The sequence below is a fragment of the Triturus cristatus genome, chromosome 10 (genome assembly GCF_964204655.1).
Source record: "Triturus cristatus chromosome 10, aTriCri1.1, whole genome shotgun sequence".
Lineage (NCBI taxonomy): Eukaryota > Metazoa > Chordata > Amphibia > Caudata > Salamandridae > Triturus > Triturus cristatus.
The window spans coordinates 1018258934-1018284840 of record NC_140593.1 but is presented as its reverse complement, the minus strand read 5'-3'; the positions used below and the strand labels follow the sequence as shown (position 1 = coordinate 1018284840).

At 45.2% G+C, this 25907-nt stretch overlaps 1 protein-coding gene across 1 annotated transcript in view; it reads left to right on the top strand.

Annotated features, from left to right (window-relative positions):
- Positions 1-25907, top strand: part of LMTK2 (lemur tyrosine kinase 2) — a 215770-nt gene that overhangs the window by 159802 nt on the left and 30061 nt on the right. Inside the window, exon 12 of the mRNA XM_085629011.1 lies at positions 7274-7412. Within this exon, the coding sequence (XP_085485137.1) occupies positions 7274-7412 (139 nt within the window). The remainder of the gene's footprint in view (positions 1-7273; positions 7413-25907) is intronic.

The window sequence follows — 25907 nt, the reverse complement described above, 5'->3', positions numbered from 1 at the left end:
ATACTGTCACAACCTAACCATTGAGAAATCAGCACACCATTGCTGCTTCTCTGTCTACTTTGTTGCCTACGTAGATGACATCACCCTCAACACCTCTATTCCCTGACACACTGTTGTCAACAGGACCCTCGAGGAGCACAGCTACATCTCTACCATCAGTGAAGACCACAATGATGATGAGATTGTCTAACAATTCCGTTGGCGAAACTATCTGGACAATTCACAAAAACAGCTGTATGAGCCTTCATTGAACATTTAACTCCTTTAAAATCTCAGAATACGTCTCCTAGCAAAGTTTCACCATTCACACATAATAGAATGATACCGAAGGAAAATCTCAGGACATTCCATTTGGTATCACTCTAGGCCAACTCATATACAGAAACAGCAGGAGGAGCAGTATGGGCACGATCAACATCAACGGGACTAACCTGGTAGGTATTTTGCGGTCTAAAAAGATAGACTCACTGAAGACATGGTTGTCCCCATGGTGACCAAATCTAAAATGAATATTATGAAGAACCACAATACTGTTGTCAACCCATTATGAGTATCCCAGTGAATTTGATAAACTGCATTTCATGTCAGTGTAGTCAGCTAGGCTCCCAGCTGCTTTTTATCCTCCTAGTGTCTACTCGGCGACCTAGACTGGCTTCTACACCAGTGTCTAAGCCTACAACTCTAACTCCACAGTCTCCTGCTGGAAACGATCCAACACACCACCTCCACTACTCACTGGTAGATCCAAGTAAAAGCAGGGGAGCTCTTGGAGAAATCACCACGTCATTCCTGCTCCAAGTGCTGAGCTCTATCCTGGTAATGTCATAATTACAGGAAGGTCAAGCAGGATTTGTTCCCCTCTCACCCCTTCAGAACAGATGAGAAGTTGTGCATTTGGAATTCCAAGGGCTGACTCCACATCTTCCGACTCTCAGCCTATTCCAATGCTGCCCCCAATAGCCCCAATTTCCCCTGGCTGTCGCTGGAACTGCAGCAGATAAAGGCCTTCAATGAGGCCATGCTGCAGCTCTTCAAGCCCAGGCAGACTCCCTATGGAGCTCCTTCAGGCCATACGAAGCCAAGCATGTCATCAGTAACAATTCTGCTAGCAGATCCTTCTCTGGACCAAACTGACTCCGCTGGGCCACTTTCCTTGGCCATTTCCGGCACCAACCCATAGTTGAGCTCTATCCCAGAGAACACCCTGGTCCTGACTGCACCGACCTGAAGGCATTAATACCAAATCCGGTCTCTGCACTAGTGTCCAACCAAGAGCTGATGTCTGCCCGTGCTAGCTCTTTGTTGTGCTTTGAAATCACCAAAGTGCAGCCTCTCCCTAGACAGCACTTCTATAGGAGGCTAGTGCCCCTGTTTCCCTCTGATTTGGATGCGGTTCAGGGGCTTCAGAACATGCCACACAATGTTGGCGTTGACATATCAATATACTGTTATTTGAATTGTATATGAACTAACAAAATGGTTGGGGGTTGGGCACTACTCCTGAGATTGAATTAGAATCTCCACCCACAGACTAAAGTGAGTCCTTTGCTGTGGTTGTCCACAGAGCAGCTGAAGTACTTCATTTATTGCTACCTACCGTTAAAGAAATTTTCCAGCTTCGGCCTGCCGAATGGGATCCTTTGTCTTTCAAAGAGGCCTTAAGAAATACTTAAAAGAATACGTGAACACATTTTTGTTACACTCCCCCAGTCAATCGCTCACCTGTGGACAACATAAATCAGCCTCTGGTGACCTGGCCTTTGTCACCCAACATCCATCCCCAGAAAGCTTAGTGGTCTAGGCGTCCAAGGGCAAGGTTAACTCAAACACATATTTTCCAGCGCCACCAGATAGGGACTCGAAGCACATTGGCGTGTTCTGCAAAATATTGTGTTCCCTCTCCCAATTTGGCCCTTCAGTTCCAAAGTGCAGTCTGTCTACTAGGTTGTTTACATGCATGTTTTTGGCACATGACCAGCGAGATCTTGCCAGCCTCCCCTAAAGAATTCTGGACAGCCTTTGCCCAATTCAGGATGCACGAGGGCTAGCCATGCCTGTGTGGGCCAAGCCATGGGCACCGGTGTGGTGATCAAGCATCATTCCTGGACGCGAGCTACTGTGGTTTCCATTGACGTGTTGGCATCGTTAATGGATATGACCTTTAATGGATCCAGACTATTTATAGAAAAGGCTGATTCAGCCCGAGAACATTTTAAAGACCGTAGTATTGTCGCCCTTTCCCATAGCTTGCTTTAACTGGGCTGCCAGGTCCTCCAACAATGTTGAAAATTCATAAGCTACTTTGGTAGTCTAGCCTAACGAAATTCCCAGCCCTGTCAATCAATTTGGCAGCCAATCCAGACCTTTTGCGGGTGCAAAGGATGTGGTAGCAGCCAGAGTCATGGGGCCATCAACGGCAAAGATCTTCCACCTCCTTTTTACCTGCTGAAACCGCTTCCAAACCACTTTGATTTCCCCTTGCAGGATCTTGCACAGCTGTTGGGGGCACGACTCAATGTTTTCTACCTGGCTGAGAATCCAGAAATTCAGATTGGTAAGTGCTGCAAATTGTTCAAAAAGGATATGCCTGCTCATCCCCCCCCTTGTATCCTACCCCTTCCTACTCAAGTTTCAGCAGAATATGCTGCCCCCTTTAGCAGGTATTCGAGATGCTATTGACCAAGGGGACCATCAAGAGTTTACTGGAATTGGAAAATGGCAAGAGGGGGTGTTACTCATGCAACTTCCCAGTGCCCAAGAAGGACAGAGGTCTCTAACCGATTTGATCTTTGTCCTGTTCTATGAAAGGAATGGTACAACATTTTCATTCTGGCCCATGTTCTGTCAAACCTGGGTCTATGGGATTGAATGGTCTCCTTGAACTTGCAGTATGTGTAGTTTCATGTGCCAGTCCAGCAGTCCCCCAGACTCTTCTGAGGTTGGAGTATTTGCCATTTTACCCTTCAGCCCCTCGCCTTGCCCCTTGGGTGTTTACAAAGGTCATGGCGATGGTAGCAGCCAACCTTTACAGGTCAGGGATATATGTATGTATCTTGACAACTGGCTGCTCAATGTGGGCTTGCCGCAATATGTCATAGACCTCCTCCCAATGACGGTCACCATTCTTTCATTCTTACTGATTTCCCTGGGTGAGCCCAAGTCCTTTATTACTCAACACATAGGCTTCCCTTCACCAAGAGCGTTCAAGGCAATTCCACCATGCAACATGTCCAGGACATTGGCTATGATCTCGATTCTTCAGGATTAGTTCTCGATCTAGGTGAGATTGCTTATGAGCATTTTTAGACTGCTAGCCCCATGCATCTTCCTGGTTCATTGTGCTCACTGGTAACTGCAGGCCTTGCAGCAAAACTTTTTGTTTCATTGGGTGCAATACCATGTGGTCTTCTGTTCTACATCCCTGAGGAGACAGCTCAGAATCTTCGGTGGTGACAATTGAATACCAGCTTGCCATGTGGCAGTACAATCTTTATACCCCAGCTTTGGGTTGGGACAGTCACCTGGGAGCGGAAGAAATTAGAGGTCTTTGGTCCCCAGTGAAATAGAGACTCTATATCAATCTCCTAGAGTTCCATGCTACCCGTCTGGCTCTGCTAGCCTTTCTCCCATCCCTCAAAGTAAGGTCTCTGACAACAACTTGACTGCATGCGGTATGGCATCAAGCAAGGCAGTGTGTGGTCTTGGATATTGTGCTGGTAGGCACTGTGCCTTTGGTGATGGCTCAACCGTCCATGGATCTCCCTGCTGGCCAATCATTTGCGAAGTGTCTAAACATAGGGGCGGCCAAGCTCATGAGATGTCAGCTGCCAGACCACGAATGGCATCTTCATCCTGGAATGCCTAACAACATCTTAGGACCATTGAGGTGTGCCCTAACTGGATCTTTTCGCCTATGACAAGAAAGAGCAGTGTTTACATTACTGCTTGCTGGTGTTCCTGCCAAGAGGGTCCCCAGGGACGCATTCTGCCTGTAGCAGTGCATAGGAGTTCTCTATACATTTTCTCTGCAGCCTCTCGTGCCTCGAGTTGAAGGTCAGGATGAACTAGGCGCAAGTCATTTTGATAGCCCCAGTTTGAATCGGGTGAGTATGGTTCCCTGATCCATTGAGCCTGAGCATTTACTGCCTAACTCATCTGCCTCCCCTGGAGGGCCTTCTACCTCAGCAATACGGCAGGGCTCTGTACCTGAATGTTCACATTCTACACCTCCATGCATGGAGATTGACCGGTGACAATTCAGCAGTTTTGCCTTGCCTAGTGAGGTCGTGGATGTGATTCTTGCAATTGGGTACCCTTCGACTAAATTTATGTCTTCGGGCATCATTAAGATTATTTTGTGCCCTGGTCTTGGAACCGTCACTTTGTTCTCTACAGGCTAAATAATCGGATGCTATTTTGTTTGCTTTATCTCTGGCCCAACAAGGCGTTGCACAAAAAGTTGAAGGTCATATGTAGGCCAAACTTTTTATGTTTGCATGACCAAACTTGTTTATTCAAGTCACCTGCTGTGAGAAGTATATTAAAATGTATGTTTCTGCCAAGACTCTTTATTTTAACTCAATGGCACCTTAACTTGATCCTCACATTTCTGAAGTGCACAACATCCATCCCCCATGCACAGTTTCTCTCTATCACTCCTCATTATCAAGGCCGTTTTTCTTTTCATAATCACTTCTGTGCGCTGTGTCGGTGATCTGCAAGCATTCTCACTACAACCTTTGTACCACTTTCTTTTCTGAGAAATTGGTGCTGAGAACCCGTGCTTCCTTTCTGCTAAAGGTTGCATCGCCCTTTCATGTGTGTCAGTTAATCACACTTTCTGCTTTTGAGAAAAATTGCCTCTGCATCCTGTGAAAAAGGAGGAAAGTTGTTGCTTGTTGACTCCTCAATTTTTATATAGAGTGAACAAGGAATACCATGTAAACAGCCAGCTCTTAACTGCTGCTAAGAGGCAGAAAGTGAGGCAGAAATGGACCCTCTTTAATTGTCCTATGTATAAACGCATGCAATCCCCTGGCTGAAATTGTCTCCGATCTCATTCCACCCAAGCCAAAAGCTATCTTAATGGTATTGGTGAAGGGTGTTCTTCTCCTTGACATCTGCCATGCTGCTAAATGGGCATCCATGCAAGCACTAATCAGTCACTACTGCCTAGACAATCGATTTCGCAAAGTGGGGCAATTTGCCCGCTTGTTTCTGCAGGAATTTCTGGTGCGAGTCCACAGCTCCGACCCTCTGCCTATTATGAGATACTGCTTAGGTATCTATTGTAAAGGTTAGGCAGCTGAAGTTAGAAATATCCATCAGAAGAACTAGTTACTTACCTTTGGTAATATTCATTTTTGTGGATGCTGAATCGAACTATAGATTCCTCGTTGTCCTGTCTCCACCCCATTCTGTGCGGCGGACTCGTGTATCTGCCGAAAAGGTATCAAGTTAGTTTCAACAGTCACCTCCAGTTTGTCATGATTGAGCCACGTCTGAGGGTGCACACTTTAGCCTTAAAAAGGGAGACACAATTGCCTTTTTAGCTGACATGCAAGGCCATGCAAGGCTTGGTCAACTGTTGACATGCTCACTAATCTTCACTTACTTGGCATTCAGTAATGTCACGAAGCACGAGTGGAAGAAACATTCTTTAAACATTATTTAAGACTTCTTTCTTCACTGCTCACAATCCACTGCGTGAGGGGAAGGGTACTTTGTTTTCTGTCTACGTAAAACATGCAATCTACAGCTACACATGCTATAAAGGAAAGTTGCTTACCTGTAACAGTTGGTTTTCAGCCTATAGTACCATCTCCTAAGATCTAAGCTCACACAATGTGTGACACTGTAACATTAATTTCAGCTACTACCTACTTACTTCAGTTTACAGACTTCATAGTGCTTAGGTTCTTCGTTCTTACACCTGCTCTAAGAGGAGAAAACAAAATATAAGGAGGAGTCTGCATCCTGGTGGGTTGGGGCGACGTCACAAGTCACCTTTAAACAGAAAGGAAAACGTTGTACCAATATTAGATAGCAAGAGTGTTTATAGCATGTGACTCTGCAACACTACAGGCTGCAAACTGATTGTTACAAGTAAGTTATTTTTACTGTACTAACCCTATAGTCCTTCCTAAGGTCCCAACAGATTTTCATATCGATGAACAGTGGTCCTAAAAACCTTATTTCAATATAGTGATACGGTGGCTGAAAAGAGGTCTTCACTTACTAAATATTATATTATATTTGAAGTTTTAACTTGATCAGATAAAAACATTCAGATTAACTGGCCAATAGTTTGCGGATTTTGGCCTTCCACAGAAAGAATGACCCATTTTCAAATGGGGGAGTAACAAAATGGAATCCGCCGCAAATTTGTGCTGCCCTTTCAAAGCTGGTCATCCATTGCACACTGGGTGTTATATGCTGGATTCCCCTGCCTAACATCTGCAGGGCTGTCACTTACACAAGCTGTTATATATTTGTGAAATTTCTGCATGGTTAAAGAAATGTCCAGACACTCTGCAGTGGGCCAGCAAGTTCTTTGGCATTATTTCCGTTGAGCTAAGCCTCTTCCTGCTCCATTGAAGCATTATATTGCCTCATCAATTTTAATTGGCATTGTTGCATGAATCTTTGTTAATTGTACCATATGCTTCTGTTCTGATTCAGGCAGTCCTGGAGAAAAAGTTACTTGCCTGTAACTAAAGTTCTCCTGCGTTGCTACCTCTAATAGATTCTCATGCGACCCTCCCTTCTCCCTAGTCATAGGCTCTCTATAGTTCTCCCTTTCACATTCCTGTTATAGAAAATATATAGGGTAGTAGACTGAACACTTGCAGGTTAGATTTCCTTTGCCTCATTGGTTGCATTTCTAAGACTTCTTTAATTAGGTGAGTGGCTTGCTAAAGCAAAGGTTTTCTATATGTTTCTATGCTATTTTGACTTTACTACTTAAATATAATCACTGTGGCATTGGCAGCTTGACAGCAGAAAATGATTCAAGCATGTGAAGTTATAAAAGATACCAACACTTGAGAACTATAGTTTCAGGTAAAGTTTTTTGTGCCGCTGTCACTTCTGACATGAACTTCTAAATTATGATTCCTCCTTGCTTTACTGGAACCTGTAGCCCTTACGACACACACCTCTGATATATGTGACAAGCATGCAAAATGTTTGGCTGTTGAAATAGTGAAATACAAATTTCAAACAATCTGGGTCTGGTAAAATGTAAAACGTATTTTTTTCTTTTACTCTGTAGGAAACACCAACTAAGGAACTGGGTACTCGAGCAACTGATTTAAACAACCACTTTTCCAGCAGTAGCAGTCCAGTTTTATCTTCAAGTCCCAATTATTTACAAAAATGCACAAACTCTGAGAGTTCTACTGATGAAGAAGGTAAAGGATAACTCATGAGAATTTATGTGTTAAGGTTTATTTAGAGCACTATTTACCCTGTGGTGCCCTTAAGATGTTAAATTGGTGCATCCGAAGTATGTAAAAGATGAGAAAAGCTAAAATGTCCTAACTGGGTGAGTCTATTTCCTTCAGTAAAAGCGTATTCATAAATTACATATAACAAACATTTGATTTAAGGTTAATATGAGTTATACTTTTTTCAGTAAGGGTACGCAAATGTTTGGACATATCTTCATTGGGCTCCCACTCAACATGTGACATGACAACAATGATTACAAAAGAGGGGGGGAGGGTCCGAGGGAAAATTTAAAGACTAAGACAGAATCAATCCCCCATACAGTTACTAATACAACAAGGAATCTGTCAGTCTGAAAACACGGGCACAGTCGCCAAAAAGATGGAAATAAGCAAAGAGTTTGAAAAAGGAGCCTCAAAGTGCTGTAGGATTTATTAGGATTTCCATCAAAAACCAGTGATTGGTGAATATCATCATCTGGATATCCTCACCTTCCCACCACTGTGATTCACTCCATCTTGGAGTTTCATTCGTGGTTAGTTAATAACCGGAGCACATTTTTGAGGCCCGTGGAGGGGGAAGGAGAGAAGACAGCCAAGCCACTAGTCAGGGCAAGATGTGTGATATATACCAAAATGATATATAAGTGGTGCAGTGCTGTAAGGTGAAATGTTAAAAAAGGATAAGGAGGAAAAAAGAAAGTTTATTGAGAAGTATTCCTGCCAATCCTTATCTAAAAATGGTGCAGAAACAGCTGCTAACAAATAGGCTGTTTGACAATAGGGTCGACATGTTTCAGCCTGCTTGCCTGGAGGGTCAAATGGCTTTCGTCAGGACCTTCATTATATTATCGCTACTGCATCAAAAGTGAGTGAAAAAATTTTTTTCGTGAAACAATGTTAAAAAATACAACCTTGTTATGGTGTATCGCTTCTTCGTACTGTCAGTATGTATATGAACATCTACGGAAATACGAGAGACAATAAAGTGAGTGAAACCATCGAGCAAACTCTAGCTTAAAACGCTGTGCCTCAATCTCAAGTGCTTACCTGATCAGCACGAGAAGTGAGCCTCACCTCACCCGGTAATGACTCGGGTTTGAAGGAGGCCCCGCCCAGCAAAGTTGAATAAAATGCGGGGAAAATGAATAAACAATGAACCATGGAATTCGAGGTTCAAGGTCTAAAAACAGAGACATTCGTATGAATGTCTATTACATGCTCTGCTTTGAACGCTGAAGTGACTTCCCTCAAAATACCAAGACAACACCTAAGTTAATAAACTATGCAGACGCGCATATGTTCTGACACAGGTAGAACACGCCGTGCACAATTACGCCAGGTATGTTGAAAAGTTTTAAAGTTTCAAAGTTTTAAGTTATGACAGTCGGGAAACCGCTTACCTCTCCGTCGGTACCTCGATGTAGAGTCTGAGCCGTTTGGGAGGTAACCGGCATCACAGGTGAGTGGTGTTAAAAGCATACGCTTTGGTTAAGCGAAAACCTGATTCGTCGACGTGGGACCATTGGGTTTCTGTGTTTGGTATGCAATGGCCTCTGATAGGGCCATGGAACGCCTGAGGTCATGCGGGACTTCGAGAGTGACTACAGGATGGCGTCAGTGTGTCAGGAAGGTGTAGTTCCGTATATGTATACATGTGAGCAATGAAACTTTATCAATCAGCTCGGCGCGAACATACTGCCATGTACTGGGTAGGTAAGACATAGCGAATGGTTCAAGTTATAGATCTACATGAGGTCAATACCAACCACCATATCACGGGATTCTACAGTCGACATCTATCAGATTTAGCCCATGAATATAAATCGCTGGTATGAAGTAAGCGGATGGGCTGTAAATGAACCATGTACTATTTCTTGAAAGGGGCAGATAGTGTAAAAACTTAATCGCTATCTCAGGATGAACATTGATAAGTGGAAAGTTATAATGAAATCCACGGAATGTCATCATTCAGTCCTTTTTGAAAAGTATCAATTTTGAACACCCAGCGTTGTTCTTTTAAAAACAAAAAGCGAGATGTATCACTTATATGTGATGGGATAAAGGGTTTCTCTAGGACTGTCCACCAAAAATCGTTGGCTTGGTGCTTAACCTCATAGAAGTGGCGTGTAAGTCTCGTGTTAGTCTTGTTACAGCGAAAAGTGCTTTTGTGTTCTAGCATTCGCAGTCTAACTTTACGGGTGGTCATCCCTATATACCGAAGTTTGCAGGGGCATTCGATCATATAGATTAGATTGTCACTGTGATGAATACAGGCCCCAGCTAGGCCCGCAAAGCACAAGGGTTCGCTCTCCTGTAACGGAATCTATAAGGAAGTTGGCACGGAAACTGCAAAGTACAAAAACAACGTTTATTAACCCTTAAGGGTGGTCCTACAATCCACACAACACTCTTCAGTATTGCATGGAGTAGCACAAAGAACATTCGTACACAGTCCCCTTTTATACACAACAGAGGGGCTCATAAGTGGGTGGATACAACATGAGGCCGAAGAACATTACCATTTATGGTCATTCTCGATACTGAATCAATACATGGGCGGAGCCAACACACTCCTTGAGCCCGTGAAAGGACATGGTCAAGCAAGGCTAATTATAACAGATGTGGTCAAGTCTGGGCATGCGCCAGACGGACAAGAGGGAGCTATTTATAAACTGTTGCTAGGCAGATTACAAGAGCAACTAACACAGAGGTCGGACTCTCCTCGTGGTGAACACATGGCAGCATGCCAATACAAAATGGAGTCCGGACTTCGGTCAACATAACGAAGAAAACATGATCGCAAGGGAAAGCATTAATGTTTTCAGTAAATGCTTAATCACATTCTGCCTTAATTTACAACAGACGACCCTTTCAGCATTTACTGAAGACATCCGGCTTCCAAGAATAATCATCATATATGTCAATTATCATCATTCCTTTAACCTCTTTAGCTAGACCCTTTTGGTGAGCAACATCGGCAACAGCTTTCTTATCTGGAATGCAGAATGAAATGCATACAGAACAGCACAATGGTCCACATTGAATACACATACAGAAAAGGAACAGAATTGCTATAATAATACAGAGACCAGTTAAGACCTTCCATCCCCAGGCAGTAACCAACGCCCAAAACCATCCAGAAAAGGACCAAGTGCCGTTTTCTGTGTGGATTTCAGCTGCTATTTTATGCAGCTTGTTAATGGCGTTATAAACGGATGGCGTATGATCAGGGATGAACACACAGCAGCTACTTCCAATAATTTTACAGGCTCCTCCTCGATCAGCTAGCATTACATCTAATACCATACGATTCTGCAACGCAACAATCCTAGTTATTTGTAACTCTTCCGTAAGATTCCCAAGAGCAGCGGCAGTCTGATTGGTCACAGCTTCTACCACTCTTGTTAATCTTCGGATCTTCCTACTATTCAAAGAGGCTCCAACAAAGAAAAACAGTCCTAAGTTAAAATCAATATACTGTTGCAAGCTGGTATCGGTCTGATCCACATCATCAATTGATAGAGTACGTTTATATCTATTTATAGTCACATTATTCAACAATTTCAAATCCTTATGATATGACGCGGGTGCTAGGAATACAGGAGGTAGTAGGAATGATACATAGCATACCCCAGACCACCCAGCCGGCAAACGGTAATAACCTTTATTTCCACACACAAAGTAGGTATTATGGGACGCTAGGAAGGTACTGTTATTCAACCCGTCAATGTTCAATACGGTTATGCAGTCACTGACACCAACAGGGATAAAACCCACACTCTGGACACACAAGTCCGCCTGAGCTTGTGCTACTTGGATTACGAATTTGTCCTTCCCCGCAGTGTCTCTTGTGTTCGTGAAGATATAGGGAATGGATTCATTGTCCGGTCGGTACTCTTCCCATTCCCAAATTGTCCCATTCGCTTGTGGATACCCATTCTTGTCTTGATGGCATTCTCTATTAAGTCTAAAAAGCAATCGTCCCACTGTCGGTTTCCGAGTGGCAAACAGCAAAGTGTACCATGCTCTACAAGAGCCATTATGAGAGAAAGGAAGTGGTATGAATGGCGTACCTCCTTTCTTCTGATGGGCTGGCATCATCCCACATATCCAACAGTTCGTAGCGTTCGTAGCAACGTGGGTGTGATGCAGCATCTGAATGAAAGTGTTATTCAAATAGGATTGTCGATGCTTCAACTCTTGATATGGCAGTGTATAAAAGTAGTGCTCCGCAGGCACTGGAGTCGTCAACACAAGTGTCTTTCGAGCAGGAGTTGCCTCCTCCACAAACCATGTGGTTATACCAACGATAGCTACTGTTAGCATGAACCCCAACGCACAAAGGATTTTCTTCTTCTCCATGTCAAAAGAAACAATACCCTGATATCTTCCTGAAACTAAAAAGTCTGTCAGAACTCTTCCCCTTGGGCAGCGGTTGATTTCTTCACCAGCGGGCCAAGACGGGTGTCACTACACTAATGCAGGGCTGATCCCCCCCCCCTTGCCTCATCGGCTCTCCGTTTCACTAACCCAAGGGCCGTTCTGACAGTATGTCCCGGTACTGGAAACCTTACTTCCTTGGTCGAAGATGATATCGCCTTCCTCCAGAAGTCGTGTGGTCCGGAAAGAGCTCCTCAGTGTCTCGTGGCTCAGCAGCACGGCCTGTCTCTGCTGCTAGGATTTCTCGTTGATCGGTCAGCACGGCAGACTCCACCAATCCGGGCGGTACCTTTCGACAGTGCAAGGAATGGATCCAATTCTTTCGGTTCGAGACTCGCACAGCCGTCCTCGTTGCAAGGAGGACTTGTTCAGGTCCGACCCATCTCGGCTCCAAACTGTTCGTTCTGTCGAAGACCTTCACCATAACATGATCTCCAGGCCGGAGACCATGTCCTTCGCCGGTAGACCGATCAGGGAGCGCCTCTTGGACCTGTTGATGAATAGAAACCAAGTTATCCGTTAACTGTGCCAGATAATCGCTCATCATTACACAAGGTACATCATACACAGCCTTAGGCCTTGGTGGACCCCAAATGTTCATTGGGCGTCCGAATACTATTTCGTATGGCGTAAGGCCGGTTCGAGAGTGTGGCACTGACCTAATTGACAATAACGCCAGTGGCAGGGCGTCTGGCCAAGTCAAAGACGTTGAAGCTTGGATTTTGGCGATCTTAAGCTTCAGTGTACCATTATACTTCTCGACTAGTCCGGCAGACTGAGGGTGGAACACGGCATGAAACTTCTGAGTGATGCCTAGGCCCTTCAAGATATACTTTATAACATCCGCTACAAAGTGAGGGCCATTATCACTCCACAGAAGTCTACAGACGCCGTATCGAGGGAAAAACTCTTTTAGCAGTAGCTTCGCCGTGGTCATTGCAGTATTGTCTTTCGTAGGGTACGCCTCAACCCATTTGCTGAAAGCGCAAACCACTACTAGAACATACTTCAAATTGTTACAGCGCTCAAGCTGGATGTAATCCATCTGCAGAACCTCAAAGGGTGCAGTGGGTGTCGCAAATCCTCCTGCTGGAGTTCGAGTGCCTTTCCCTGGATTATACTTCAGACAGATCATACAGGTCTGCACCACCCTCTTTGCTGTGCTAGCAATCTCTGGATGCTCCCAGACTTGGGTAAGCAATTTCACAATTGCGGAAGCTCCAACATGTGCTAGCCCATGTGCCATCTGAACCATAGGTTGTACGAAAGCCGTGGGTAACTTCCATCTATCCATCTGTTTATTTCTCCAACAACCCTCGTCATCCAGTTCTCCTTCGCTAGCCCATTGTTCCCGCTCTTTGTCAGAAGCGGTCCTTTGCATTTCTCGCACTTCCTCCTTCGCATCACGCCATCTTTCCACCTGTGACTTTACTACATACATGGCAGTAGCGCCGGGCTGCATCGCAGTCTCCCGTGCTACTCGGTCTGCTAACGCATTCCCTTCTCCAACTTTATCAACTACTTTCCTATGGGCACTACACTTAACAATGGCAATTTTCTTCGGGTATGTCAATGCGGTTAAGAGATTGTGGACTAACTCCCCATGCATTATCTGTACCCCATGTGACGTTAAGAACCCTCTCTCCTTCCAGAGTAGGCCGAAATCGTGCGCTACTCCGAAGGCATAGCGGCTATCTGTGTAAACATTCACACACAATCCTGTACTGAGCTCACATGCTCGTGTTAAGGCTATCAGTTCCGCTGCTTGAGCTGATTTCTGTGGTATGCGTGCTGTCTCCACTATCGTGTGTAATGTGGTAATTGCATACGCTGCTGAAGTCGTACCATCTGGTAGCTTCAGGCATGATCCGTCTACCCACAACTCTCCATCTACCTCTGAAAAGGGCGTATCCTGGAGATCAATACGACCCTTTGTTTGTTCCTCAGTCACAAGAATACAATCATGCGCTTTCTGCGCCTCAGGCTGGGTCTCGGGGTATGGCAACAATGTGGCCGGGTTTAATGTCACGCACCTCTTTAACGTAATATGAGGAGCCAAAAGCGTCAGCTCATATCCCGTTAAACGGGCACTGGTCAAATGCTGCGTCTTTGTTTGATTAAGCAGGGCATCCACAGCATGGGGAACTAACACCAACAATTTATGGGACAACACAATTCCTTCACTTTGGCGTATTGACACAGCTGTCGCCGCTACCGAGCGAAAACACCCTGGTAATGCTCGGGCGACAGGATCAAGCACAGCCGAAAAATATGCACAAGGGCGCTGCTTATCGCCGTGCATCTGCACTAAAACTGACAATGCACATCCATCTTTCTCATGCACATACAACGAAAAGGGTTTTGCATAATCAGGGGTCCCTAACACTGGTGCTGAACAAAGGGCCTGTCGCAGTTGCTGAAAAGCAGCATCACACTCATCTGACCAAGGGATTGGGATAGGCGTGTCTTTTGTCAAAAGAGCTAGTAATGGCTTAGCTATGTGTGAAAACCCCAATATCCACTGTCTACAAAAAGAAACAAGGCCCAAAAATGCACGCACATCCTTCTGCGTGGACGGTCTCGGTGTGTCCAAAATTACTTGGATACGATCTGGTGTGAGTGCACGCCCCTCCTTAGACAAAAGGTGACCTAAATAAGTCACCTTTGGTCTACAGAATTGCAATTTCTTCCTAGATACTTTATGATTGTGGGAGGCTAAAAAGGAAATTAAGGATAGCGTGCTTTTCTCACACAATTCCAGGGTGTCAGCCGCCAACAAGATGTCATCGACATATTGAATGAGGGCGACCCCCTCGAGTAAAACAAAGGAATCCAACTGTCGTTTCAAAGCCTGACTGTAAATACTAGGGCTTTCTGTATAGCCTTGGGGAATTCTACAAAAACGATAAGATCTATTGTTTAATGTGAACCCAAAAAGAAATCGGCTATCAGGGTGAATGGGAATGGAAAAGAAGGCATTCTTCAAATCAATCACTGAAAACATGGTCGCCGTAGGCGGGACCAAGGTAAGCAACGTCGTGATATCGGAAACCACCGGGTACTGAGGTATCACGATCTTGTTTACCTCCCTCAAATCAATTATGAACCGATAGACCTTTGCATCCGTGTCCTTTTTCAAAATTGGGAGAATCGGACTGTTACAGATATTATAGGGAACTTCTTCCACTACCCCTACTGCGATCAAATCGTGCACAATCTGTATGAGAGCTTCCTCGCCCTCCTGGGAAATACGATACTGCGGGAGGCGTGGTAACACCGCCCCCTCCTGGACACTAATGTGGACCGGAGGAATCACCATTTGTCCCACATCTGTGTCCGAAGTCGCCCATAAAGCTCGGGGGAGGGTAGCCAACAACGCATCCTCTGATATCGTACACATCCGCCCAGACCTGGGATAGTTGTCATTTAAGATCACCCTCACACCCTCAGGGGAGCAGCGGATTGTAGCCCTAAAGTACTTTAACATATCAAGGCCCATAATGTTATCCGGTGTATACGGAGCAAGCAGAAACGGACAGGGCGCAGAAAAACAATCAACTTTAAATGTAAGGGGCTGTGAAAGAGGGCTTCGGGAGAGCGTACCGTCAAACCCTACCGATGTAACCACTGAGCCGGATGGGGGAGCCCCCGGAACCAAGTACCTAGACAATGCACTACGTGTCGCTCCTGTATCTACTAGGAACTGATCAGTAGAACCTAAAACTTCAGCCGATACATAAGGACCCGTCTGATCGACCGGCACCTCAACTGATTCAGACCCCCATCCAACGCATTCCTATGCATGCTGCGAATCGTGATATCCCGATCGATCGATGTCCGATACATGATACTGGTGCTGGCGATCGAAAACATTTGAGCTATCTCGGTGCTGCCCAGCAGTATCGAAACGGGCATTGTCATTAGAATTCCCTCTAAAGTGCGAGGAACCCCCTCTACCTCTCGGGCCACCCGGAGTATGCCCCTGACGTGAAGCACGCAACACTGGGCAATCCCTGGCCCAATGGCCCAATTGCTTGCAATATGCACACTGGTTCCTATTCAAATCAGATCGGCCCGGAGGGGGACCATAAGATCCGCCCCGTCCTCTATTATTACCCCGTCGGGGCGGGCCATATACTTGTGCTAACATCACCTTAGTCTTGAGGTCTTTCGATTTCTTCTCTTCCTGGCCCTTCGCCTCGTGCTCCTGACGCTCATAATACTGAGCGATAGTCAGAAGGGCCGTCGGCGTCGCGGAGGACCAGGAACTCTCACTCGCTTTTAACCGGGCTGCAACTGCCGGTAGCAGATTAGCCACATATTTGTCCGCGAAAAGGTGGCGGCCCGTGTCGTCAGTAAGCGACTGGCCACTAAAATCATGAAACGTCTCCTCAAAGCGCGTAAAGAAGTCCGCAACTGACTCGTCAACTTTCTGTTTACATGCAGCTAACATATTCCAGTCAATCTTTTTAGGGGGGATAATCGTCTTCAACTTAGCCACAATAGCCGCAGGGAGATCTAAAATATTCTGGGGTGGTTTCTGTGCGGGCTTCCGTTCCCTATCCTCATCCTCAAGGTCAGACCACCGGGCCCTGAAGGCAACCGCATCATCTACCTTTCGGACAGAGCGCCACGTATCCGGCGGTAGGATAAGGCCAAAGAACAGGTCTATATCCGCTAAGGTCATAATGCAAGAATTCAAGGCCCCCTCGACTTCTTCATAGAAGGCCGCTGGATTCTTGCGGGGGTCAGGCAGCGCATTCTTTAATGCCATAACATCGGCCCTATGCCATGGAGTGTAAACCCAATTATATACAAAATATCCCCTTGCATCGGCGGAGTTAATATCCGAGCTAGTCCCTGCTCCCTTAGGAGGAACATACAAAGGCGCCGCCTCTCGCATTGGTTTAGCATGCACTATGTCATCCTTATCTGACTGGGAGGCAGATGGGTGGCCCCCTGCTGCAGACGAATCCGACTGCTTCTCCTCCTCCGTTTGTTGGCGTGCTTTCTCTCTAAGGGCCAGCACCTCGTCCCGCAAAGCGAACAACCGCCGAGCCGCCTCAGGAGCCTTAGGGGGAGAAAAAACACCATTACGTAATGCTCCGGCATCCGAAGACACTTCGTCAGGCTCAAGGACACTAGAATATTTTCGGAAAGCAGCAATTACTTCATCTGCGAAATGAGACAGAAAATACACCCTCTCTCTATCTTGCCACGACCCCCAAGTATGGAACAACTCCTCTTTAGACATCTTGCCCTTAAGTGCACGGAGGGAAAGTTTCCGAAGCTCAGCCATATGCTCGGCCGATAACATGGACCGTGTGTCGACCTTACCCGGAGCCGGGCCAGAATCTTGCGGCCGCGGAGCAGATGCGCCAACATAAGGGGGCGGAGAACGATCTAGTAAATAAAAATCATCATCAGGATTATTAAGGACAGGATAAAGTGGCTGGCGAACAACATATTGACCCGAGACCTGTAGCCTACGCTCTTTCTCTTGTCTGTCCGTGTGCTCTTTGTCCTCCCGACGCTTCGCTTCCTGCGCTCGCACATGATCATTCTTCCGTTGCTCTTTATCAAACAGCGCTTTCTCACGTTTCTCTCGCTCACGCACTTCCTTCACCCATAATCGCACACACTCAAACATATCCTGACGAGCACGTCGCTTACACATACACTGTTCCACATACTCAATCTTACGTATATCAAACGATCCATACAAAGGCCATCGCAACTCAGGATCCTTCCTCGTGTATTTCCTCCATAGCGTGCTGTACATTATGGAAGAAAGACCATGCTTCACATACATATCCCTATTAGGAGTCCCCTCTGGGGGAGCTGGAGCAGATTCCTCGAGGTTCAACCGGTTACCAAAACAGCAGCACCACTTACGGAGTGCGCTGAAAGCAGGCATGCTCAGAAATAGTGCAAAATATGCAATATTATAAGGAAAAAAATGGCACTTAATCGTTGCGCCGTTCAAAGTTTACACAGCTCCTGGAGAAATTTCTCCACATTACCTGCCTATATGTGTTGCAACGCATATATTTTCACAAAGACAAATTCAAAAATATGACTAGTCATCATCCATCAAACTCAAATAGCCAACCCAGGCTTCAAAAACTCGGAGCAAGTACCGTACAACGGTTCTTACCAATCAAGAGTCCAGGTTCCAACTGCCAAGCTCCACAATCGCCCAAACGGCTTTCACGGCAGGACCGACAGAAGAGGTCTCAGTCGAGGACCGGCGCCACCCAGACGGTCAGCTCGGAAGGGAAGGAAGAAAAACCTCGGGATGCCAGGGCTAAGACGCCGCTGGCAGTGATCACGTCCCCGGCCAAACTCCTCACCTTCGTCGCGACCAGTCCTTCGAGCATCCGAGTCGCCGATGAGCCCCACGTGACGGGCGCCAATTGATGAATACAGGCCCCAGCTAGGCCCGCAAAGCACAAGGGTTCGCTCTCCTGTAACGGAATCTATAAGGAAGTTGGCACGGAAACTGCAAAGTACAAAAACAACGTTTATTAACCCTTAAGGGTGGTCCTACAATCCACACAACACTCTTCAGTATTGCATGGAGTAGCACAAAGAACATTCGTACACAGTCCCCTTTTATACACAACAGAGGGGCTCATAAGTGGGTGGATACAACATGAGGCCGAAGAACATTACCATTTATGGTCATTCTCGATACTGAATCAATACATGGGCGGAGCCAACACACTCCTTGAGCCCGTGAAAGGACATGGTCAAGCAAGGCTAATTATAACAGATGTGGTCAAGTCTGGGCATGCGCCAGACGGACAAGAGGGAGCTATTTATAAACTGTTGCTAGGCAGATTACAAGAGCAACTAACACAGAGGTCGGACTCTCCTCGTGGTGAACACATGGCAGCATGCCAATACAAAATGGAGTCCGGACTTCGGTCAACATAACGAAGAAAACATGATCGCAAGGGAAAGCATTAATGTTTTCAGTAAATGCTTAATCACATTCTGCCTTAATTTACAACAACTGTTGCAGTTGGTAAAAGACCTTTGTTCCCATGGTGTGTTTGTGCCTATGTCTAGTGTTGTGGAATGGCTAGTCTGTGGGCATATTGAACACGTCCCGCATGGGTGGTGTCCTTGTACTGCAGGTAGATCCCATAGAGTGCCAATGGAACGTGGTCTTTCTTCGCGGGGTCGTGTATGAACCAATTTGTCTCTAAGGTTGCTTCCTCGTTTGAGAGAGAACAAAGGCAGTGGTATTTTCTCTTTGCATGAGTTCAAAAGGCGCCAATGTTTTTTCACACTCTTCTGAATTCCATTAGTAAGAGTGCTGAAGGTATGGACGAAGGTGAGCCGCTCTAGTGGTGGTTTTACAATCGGTGGCTCAATTAATGCTTCTCTGTTGTTGTTGGAAGCACGTTTGAACGCTTTCTTGATCAGAGATCTCGGATATTGTTTGACAATAAGTTGTTCAGTGAGATTCTTTGCATGCACCTGGTATTTGTCAGATGTGGAACAGTTGCGCCTTACACGCAAAAACTGTCCATAAGGAAGGTTGTCTCTCAATGATTTCGGATGTTGACTATCATATCTCAGGAGAGAGTTGCGGGACATTGGTTTCTTATACAGTTCACTTTCAAGGCCAGTTGGAGTGCTGAAGATGGAGAGATCTAGAAAGGCTAATCTCTCTTTATGAGCTTCCACTGTGAACTTCAGGAAGTTGTTTCTAGTGTTCAACCAATCTAGAAAAGGTGACACTGACGACAAATCACCACGCCAGATTACCAGGATGTCGTCAATATAGCGCTTCCATAGTCGGATTGAGTCACTGAAGGGGTTGTCATTATTGAGCACATGTGTTTGTTCGAATGAATGCACATAGAGATTGGCTAAGCTTGGAGCAAAAATACTCCCCATGCTGGTCCCGGAGACCTGCAGGTATATGGTGTCTTCAAATTTGAAAAATATTTCTTTCATAGCCAAATGTGCAAGGGTCATGATAAAATGAACGGGAGTGATGGTGTCCAGGTGTGTATTGTTCAGGATGGAAAAGATGGTTTCAAGAGTCTCATCCTGAGGGATAGAGGTATATAATGATTCTACATCAAATGATACTAGAATGTCTCTATCGGGATCAAAATCAACTGTAGGCAATAGACGCAGAATGTCTTTCGTGTCCTGCAAGTAAGTAGGCATCTCTTTGACTAGAGGTCTCAAGAAGTGATCAACAAAGGTGGATAGAGGTTCTAGTAGTGACCCTTGTCCTGATATGATAGGTCTCCCTGGTGGGGGCCGTTGGATTTTATGAACTTTAGGAAGAGTGTAAAAGTAAGGCATCACAGGATGAGGGGTATTGAGAAATGATGCTTCCTGTGAAGTGATCCAGCCATTAGATGATGCTTCATCTACTGCTTCGGTGATAATTTTCTGAATCCTCTTGGTGGGATCTTGTTGGAGAGGTTTGTAAAATCTTCTATCCGCCAGTTGTCTAAGGCACTCTTGGCGATATATTTCAGTGTCTTGGATGACCACTGCTCCGCCCTTGTCGGCTGGCTTTATTACGATGGTTCGGTCTTCCATAAGGCCTTTCAAGGCCAAACGTTCTTTCTTCGGTAGATTGCAGAAGTGGTCTGATCTTGTTTTGTTCTTACATAAGGTGGTGATTTCTTCGGTTACCGCTTGTTCAAAAGTTAACACCTGTGGTGGTACTTCATGTAAAGGTGGATTAAAGGTGGATTTATTTTTCAGGCCGGTGTTGAGTTCACTCGATGTAACTTGGGTCATCTCTTTGTTCTTAAAGAAATAGTGTAGCCTTATTTTGCGGAAAAATTTTGCCAGGTCACATCGTATTTCAAAATCATCTCCATGAGTGGTGGTCACAAAACCAAGGCCTTTGTTGAGTATCGATATCTCATCTGGTGTCAAGATCTTACTACTCAGGTTCAGTACTAGATCGTCTCGGTACTCGTTCCTGGTTGTGGTTGTCCCCTCTTGGTTTGGCTGCGTGTGTTCATTTGTTGGGGCATTGATGGGGAAAGGTTCCAATGTACCTGTGGTTGCTGACCTCTTCTTCTTGCCCTGGGCCTCCCTCGGCCCGATCCTAAAAAAGGCTGGAAATTGGGGTCCTGCTGGTGTCCTGGAAATTGATTCGGTTGGAAAGGCTGGAAAGCCTGGGGTGGTGGGGGATATCCCCACGGTGTCGGAGGCCACCATTGTTGGAAATTAGGTGTGTATTGTCCCCTCCAGTTCCTTCTATTACCTCGACCTCTGTATTGTGGTCTGTTGGATTGTGGACCCCCATTGTCATTCCCGTAATTGTCATCATCCGAACTGCTCCCTGAGTAATTGGACCCATATCTGCGTCCTTTGTTGTTGAACTCGGGTGCTACGTAGGAATCGCTGGTATAGGGATATATCACCTCGTGTTTGAATTTCGCGAGGTCTTTTTTAAACTTTTCTATTTTGGTGACCAGTATTGCGTCTTTCAATTCTTTATTGCTTTTATTGGCTTCATCCTGGTTCTTTTTGAAAATTGTGGCAGTGACGGTGACTTTGATTTGGGCTTCTAAAGCCTGTATCTCTAGGAGGATAGTGTCTGCAATGCGTTTAGATGTGCTAATGATCAAAAAGAGCCAATCTCGCGTGCAGCGCCACGCTATAAGGGACCAATCTTTTAGAAATCTCTTATCTTGCAAAAATAGGCGCGGGGCGTTGGTAACTATTAGGCCTGTAGGGGCACAGTTGCCTCGTAAGTATTCGGCCATGATCGCACCGTGTATAGTTGTCCGTGTGTGTGATTTCTTTAATGTAATTATCTTGCTCCAATCATCAGTATTGGTGCCGGGTAGGGTAAATGCAGTGTCCAATATGCTGGGTGTACTATCCAATATAGATTGGAGAGTAGAGTCATCATAGGCTAAACCACTAAATTCTGCCATGGTGCAGAGAGTGAGGTATATGTCTTTTTAAGAAGAGGAAGTCACCAGCAGAACAAGCAGTGCAAGTACTTGTATGGTGATGAACTGCCAAAGGTCAGTTCCACATACCATCAAGTATGGGTTAAAACAGGACCCGCAGCCATCAGCTGCACTGTAATCATTACAAAAGAGGGGGGGAGGGTCCGAGGGAAAATTGAAAGACTAAGACAGAATCAATCCCCCATACAGTTACTAATACAACAAGGAATCTGTCAGTCTGAAAACACGGGCACAGTCGCCAAAAAGATGGAAATAAGCAAAGAGTTTGAAAAAGGAGCCTCAAAGTGCTGTAGGATTTATTAGGATTTCCATCAAAAACCAGTGATTGGTGAATATCATCATCTGGATATCCTCACCTTCCCACCACTGTGATTCACTCCATCTTGGAGTTTCATTCGTGGTTAGTTAATAACCGGAGCACATTTTTGAGGCCCGTGGAGGGGGAAGGAGAGAAGACAGCCAAGCCACTAGTCAGGGCAAGATGTGTGATATATACCAAAATGATATATAAGTGGTGCAGTGCTGTAAGGTGAAATGTTAAAAAAGGATAAGGAGGAAAAAAGAAAGTTTATTGAGAAGTATTCCTGCCAATCCTTATCTAAAAATGGTGCAGAAACAGCTGCTAACAAATAGGCTGTTTGACAATAGGGTCGACATGTTTCAGCCTGCTTGCCTGGAGGGTCAAATGGCTTTCGTCAGGACCTTCATTATATTATCGCTACTGCATCAAAAGTGAGTGAAATTTTTTTTTTCGTGAAACAATGTTAAAAAATACAACCTTGTTATGGTGTATCGCTTCTTCGTACTGTCAGTATGTATATGAACATCTACGGAAATACGAGAGACAATAAAGTGAGTGAAACCATCGAGCAAACTCTAGCTTAAAACGCTGTGCCTCAATCTCAAGTGCTTACCTGATCAGCACGAGAAGTGAGCCTCACCTCACCCGGTAATGACTCAGGTTTGAAGGAGGCCCCGTCCTGCAAAGTTGAATATAATGCGGGGAAAATGAATAAACAATGAACCATGGAATTCGAGGTTCAAGGTCTAAAAACAGAGACATTCGTATGAATGTCTATTACATGCTCTGCTTTGAACGCTGAAGTGACTTCCCTCAAAATACCAAGACAACACCTAAGTTAATAAACTATGCAGACGCGCATATTTTCTGACACAGGTAGAACACGCCGTGCACAATTACGCCAGGTATGTTGAAAAGTTTTAAAGTTTCAAAGTTTTAAGTTATGACAGTCGGGAAACCGCTTACCTCTCCGTCGGTACCTCGATGTAGAGTCTGAGCCGTTTGGGAGGTAACCGGCATCACAGGTGAGTGGTGTTAAAAGCATACGCTTTGGTTAAGCGAAAACCTGATTCGTCGACGTGGGACCATTGGGTTTCTGTGTTTGGTATGCAATGGCCTCTGATAGGGCCATGGAACGCCTGAGGTCACGCGGGACTTCGAGAGTGACTACAGGATGGCGTCAGTGTGTCAGGAAGGTGTAGTTCCGTATATGTATACATGTGAGCAATGAAACTTTATCAATCAGCTCGGCGCGAACATACTGCCATGTACTGGGTAGGTAAGACATAGCGAATGGTTCAAGTTATAGATCTTCATGAGGTCAATACCAACCACCATATCACTGGATTCTACAGTCGACATCTATCAGATTTAGCCCATGAATATAAATCGCTGGTATGAAGTAAGCGGATGGGCTGTAAATGAACCATGTACTATTTCTTGAAAGGGGCAGATAGTGTAAAAACTTAATCGCTATCTCAGGATGAACATTGATAAGTGGAAAGTTATAATGAAATCCACGGAATGTCATCATTCAGTCCTTTTTGAAAAGTATCAATTTTGAACACCCAGCGTTGTTCTTTTAAAAACAAAAAGCGAGATGTATCACTTATATGTGATGGGATAAAGGGTTTCTCTAGGACTGTCCACCAAAAATCGTTGGCTTGGTGCTTAACCTCATAGAAGTGGCGTGTAAGTCTCGTGTTAGTCTTGTTACAGCGAAAAGTGCTTTTGTGTTCTAGCATTCGCAGTCTAACTTTACGGGTGGTCATCCCTATATACCGAAGTTTGCAGGGGCATTCGATCATATAGATTAGATTGTCACTGTTGCAGTTGGTAAAAGACCTTTGTTCCCATGGTGTGTTTGTGCCTATGTCTAGTGTTGTGGAATGGCTAGTCTGTGGGCATATTGAACACGTCCCGCATGGGTGGTGTCCTTGTACTGCAGGTAGATCCCATAGAGTGCCAATGGAACGTGGTCTTTCTTCGCGGGGTCGTGTATGAACCAAAGCAACCTTAGAGACAAATTGGTTCATACACGACCCCGCGAAGAAAGACCACGTTCCATTGGCACTCTATGGGATCTACCTGCAGTACAAGGACACCACCCATGCGGGACGTGTTCAATATGCCCACAGACTAGCCATTCCACAACACTAGACATAGGCACAAACACACCATGGGAACAAAGGTCTTTTACCAACTGCAACAGTGACAATCTAATCTATATGATCGAATGCCCCTGCAAACTTCGGTATATAGGGATGACCACCCGTAAAGTTAGACTGCGAATGCTAGAACACAAAAGCACTTTTCGCTGTAACAAGACTAACACGAGACTTACACGCCACTTCTATGAGGTTAAGCACCAAGCCAACGATTTTTGGTGGACAGTCCTAGAGAAACCCTTTATCCCATCACATATAAGTGATACATCTCGCTTTTTGTTTTTAAAAGAACAACGCTGGGTGTTCAAAATTGATACTTTTCAAAAAGGACTGAATGATGACATTCCGTGGATTTCATTATAACTTTCCACTTATCAATGTTCATCCTGAGATAGCGATTAAGTTTTTACACTATCTGCCCCTTTCAAGAAATAGTACATGGTTCATTTACAGCCCATCCGCTTACTTCATACCAGCGATTTATATTCATGGGCTAAATCTGATAGATGTCGACTGTAGAATCCCGTGATATGGTGGTTGGTATTGACCTCATGTAGATCTATAACTTGAACCATTCGCTATGTCTTACCTACCCAGTACATGGCAGTATGTTCGCGCCGAGCTGATTGATAAAGTTTCATTGCTCACATGTATACATATACGGAACTACACCTTCCTGACACACTGACGCCATCCTGTAGTCACTCTCGAAGTCCCGCGTGACCTCAGGCGTTCCATGGCCCTATCAGAGGCCATTGCATACCAAACACAGAAACCCATTGGTCCCACGTCGACGAATCAGGTTTTCGCTTAACCAAAGCGTATGCTTTTAACACCACTCACCTGTGATGCCGGTTACCTCCCAAACGGCTCAGACTCTACATCGAGGTACCGACGGAGAGGTAAGCGGTTTCCCGACTGTCATAACTTAAAACTTTGAAACTTTAAAACTTTTCAACATACCTGGCGTAATTGTGCACGGCGTGTTCTACCTGTGTCAGAACATATGCGCGTCTGCATAGTTTATTAACTTAGGTGTTGTCTTGGTATTTTGAGGGAAGTCACTTCAGCGTTCAAAGCAGAGCATGTGATAGACATTCATGCGAATGTCTCTGTTTTTAGACCTTGAACCTCGAATTCCATGGTTCATTGTTTATTCATTTTCCCCGCATTTTATTCAACTTTGCAGGGCGGGGCCTCCTTCAAACCTGAGTCATTACCGGGTGAGGTGAGGCTCACTTCTCGTGCTGATCAGGTAAGCACTTGAGATTGAGGCACAGCGTTTTAAGCTAGAGTTTGCTCGATGGTTTCACTCACTTTATTGTCTCTCGTATTTCCGTAGATGTTCATATACATACTGACAGTACGAAGAAGCGATACACCATAACAAGGTTGTATTTTTTAACATTGTTTCACGAAAAAAAAAATTTCACTCACTTTTGATGCAGTAGCGATAATATAATGAAGGTCCTGACGAAAGCCATTTGACCCTCCAGGCAAGCAGGCTGAAACATGTCGACCCTATTGTCAAACAGCCTATTTGTTAGCAGCTGTTTCTGCACCATTTTTAGATAAG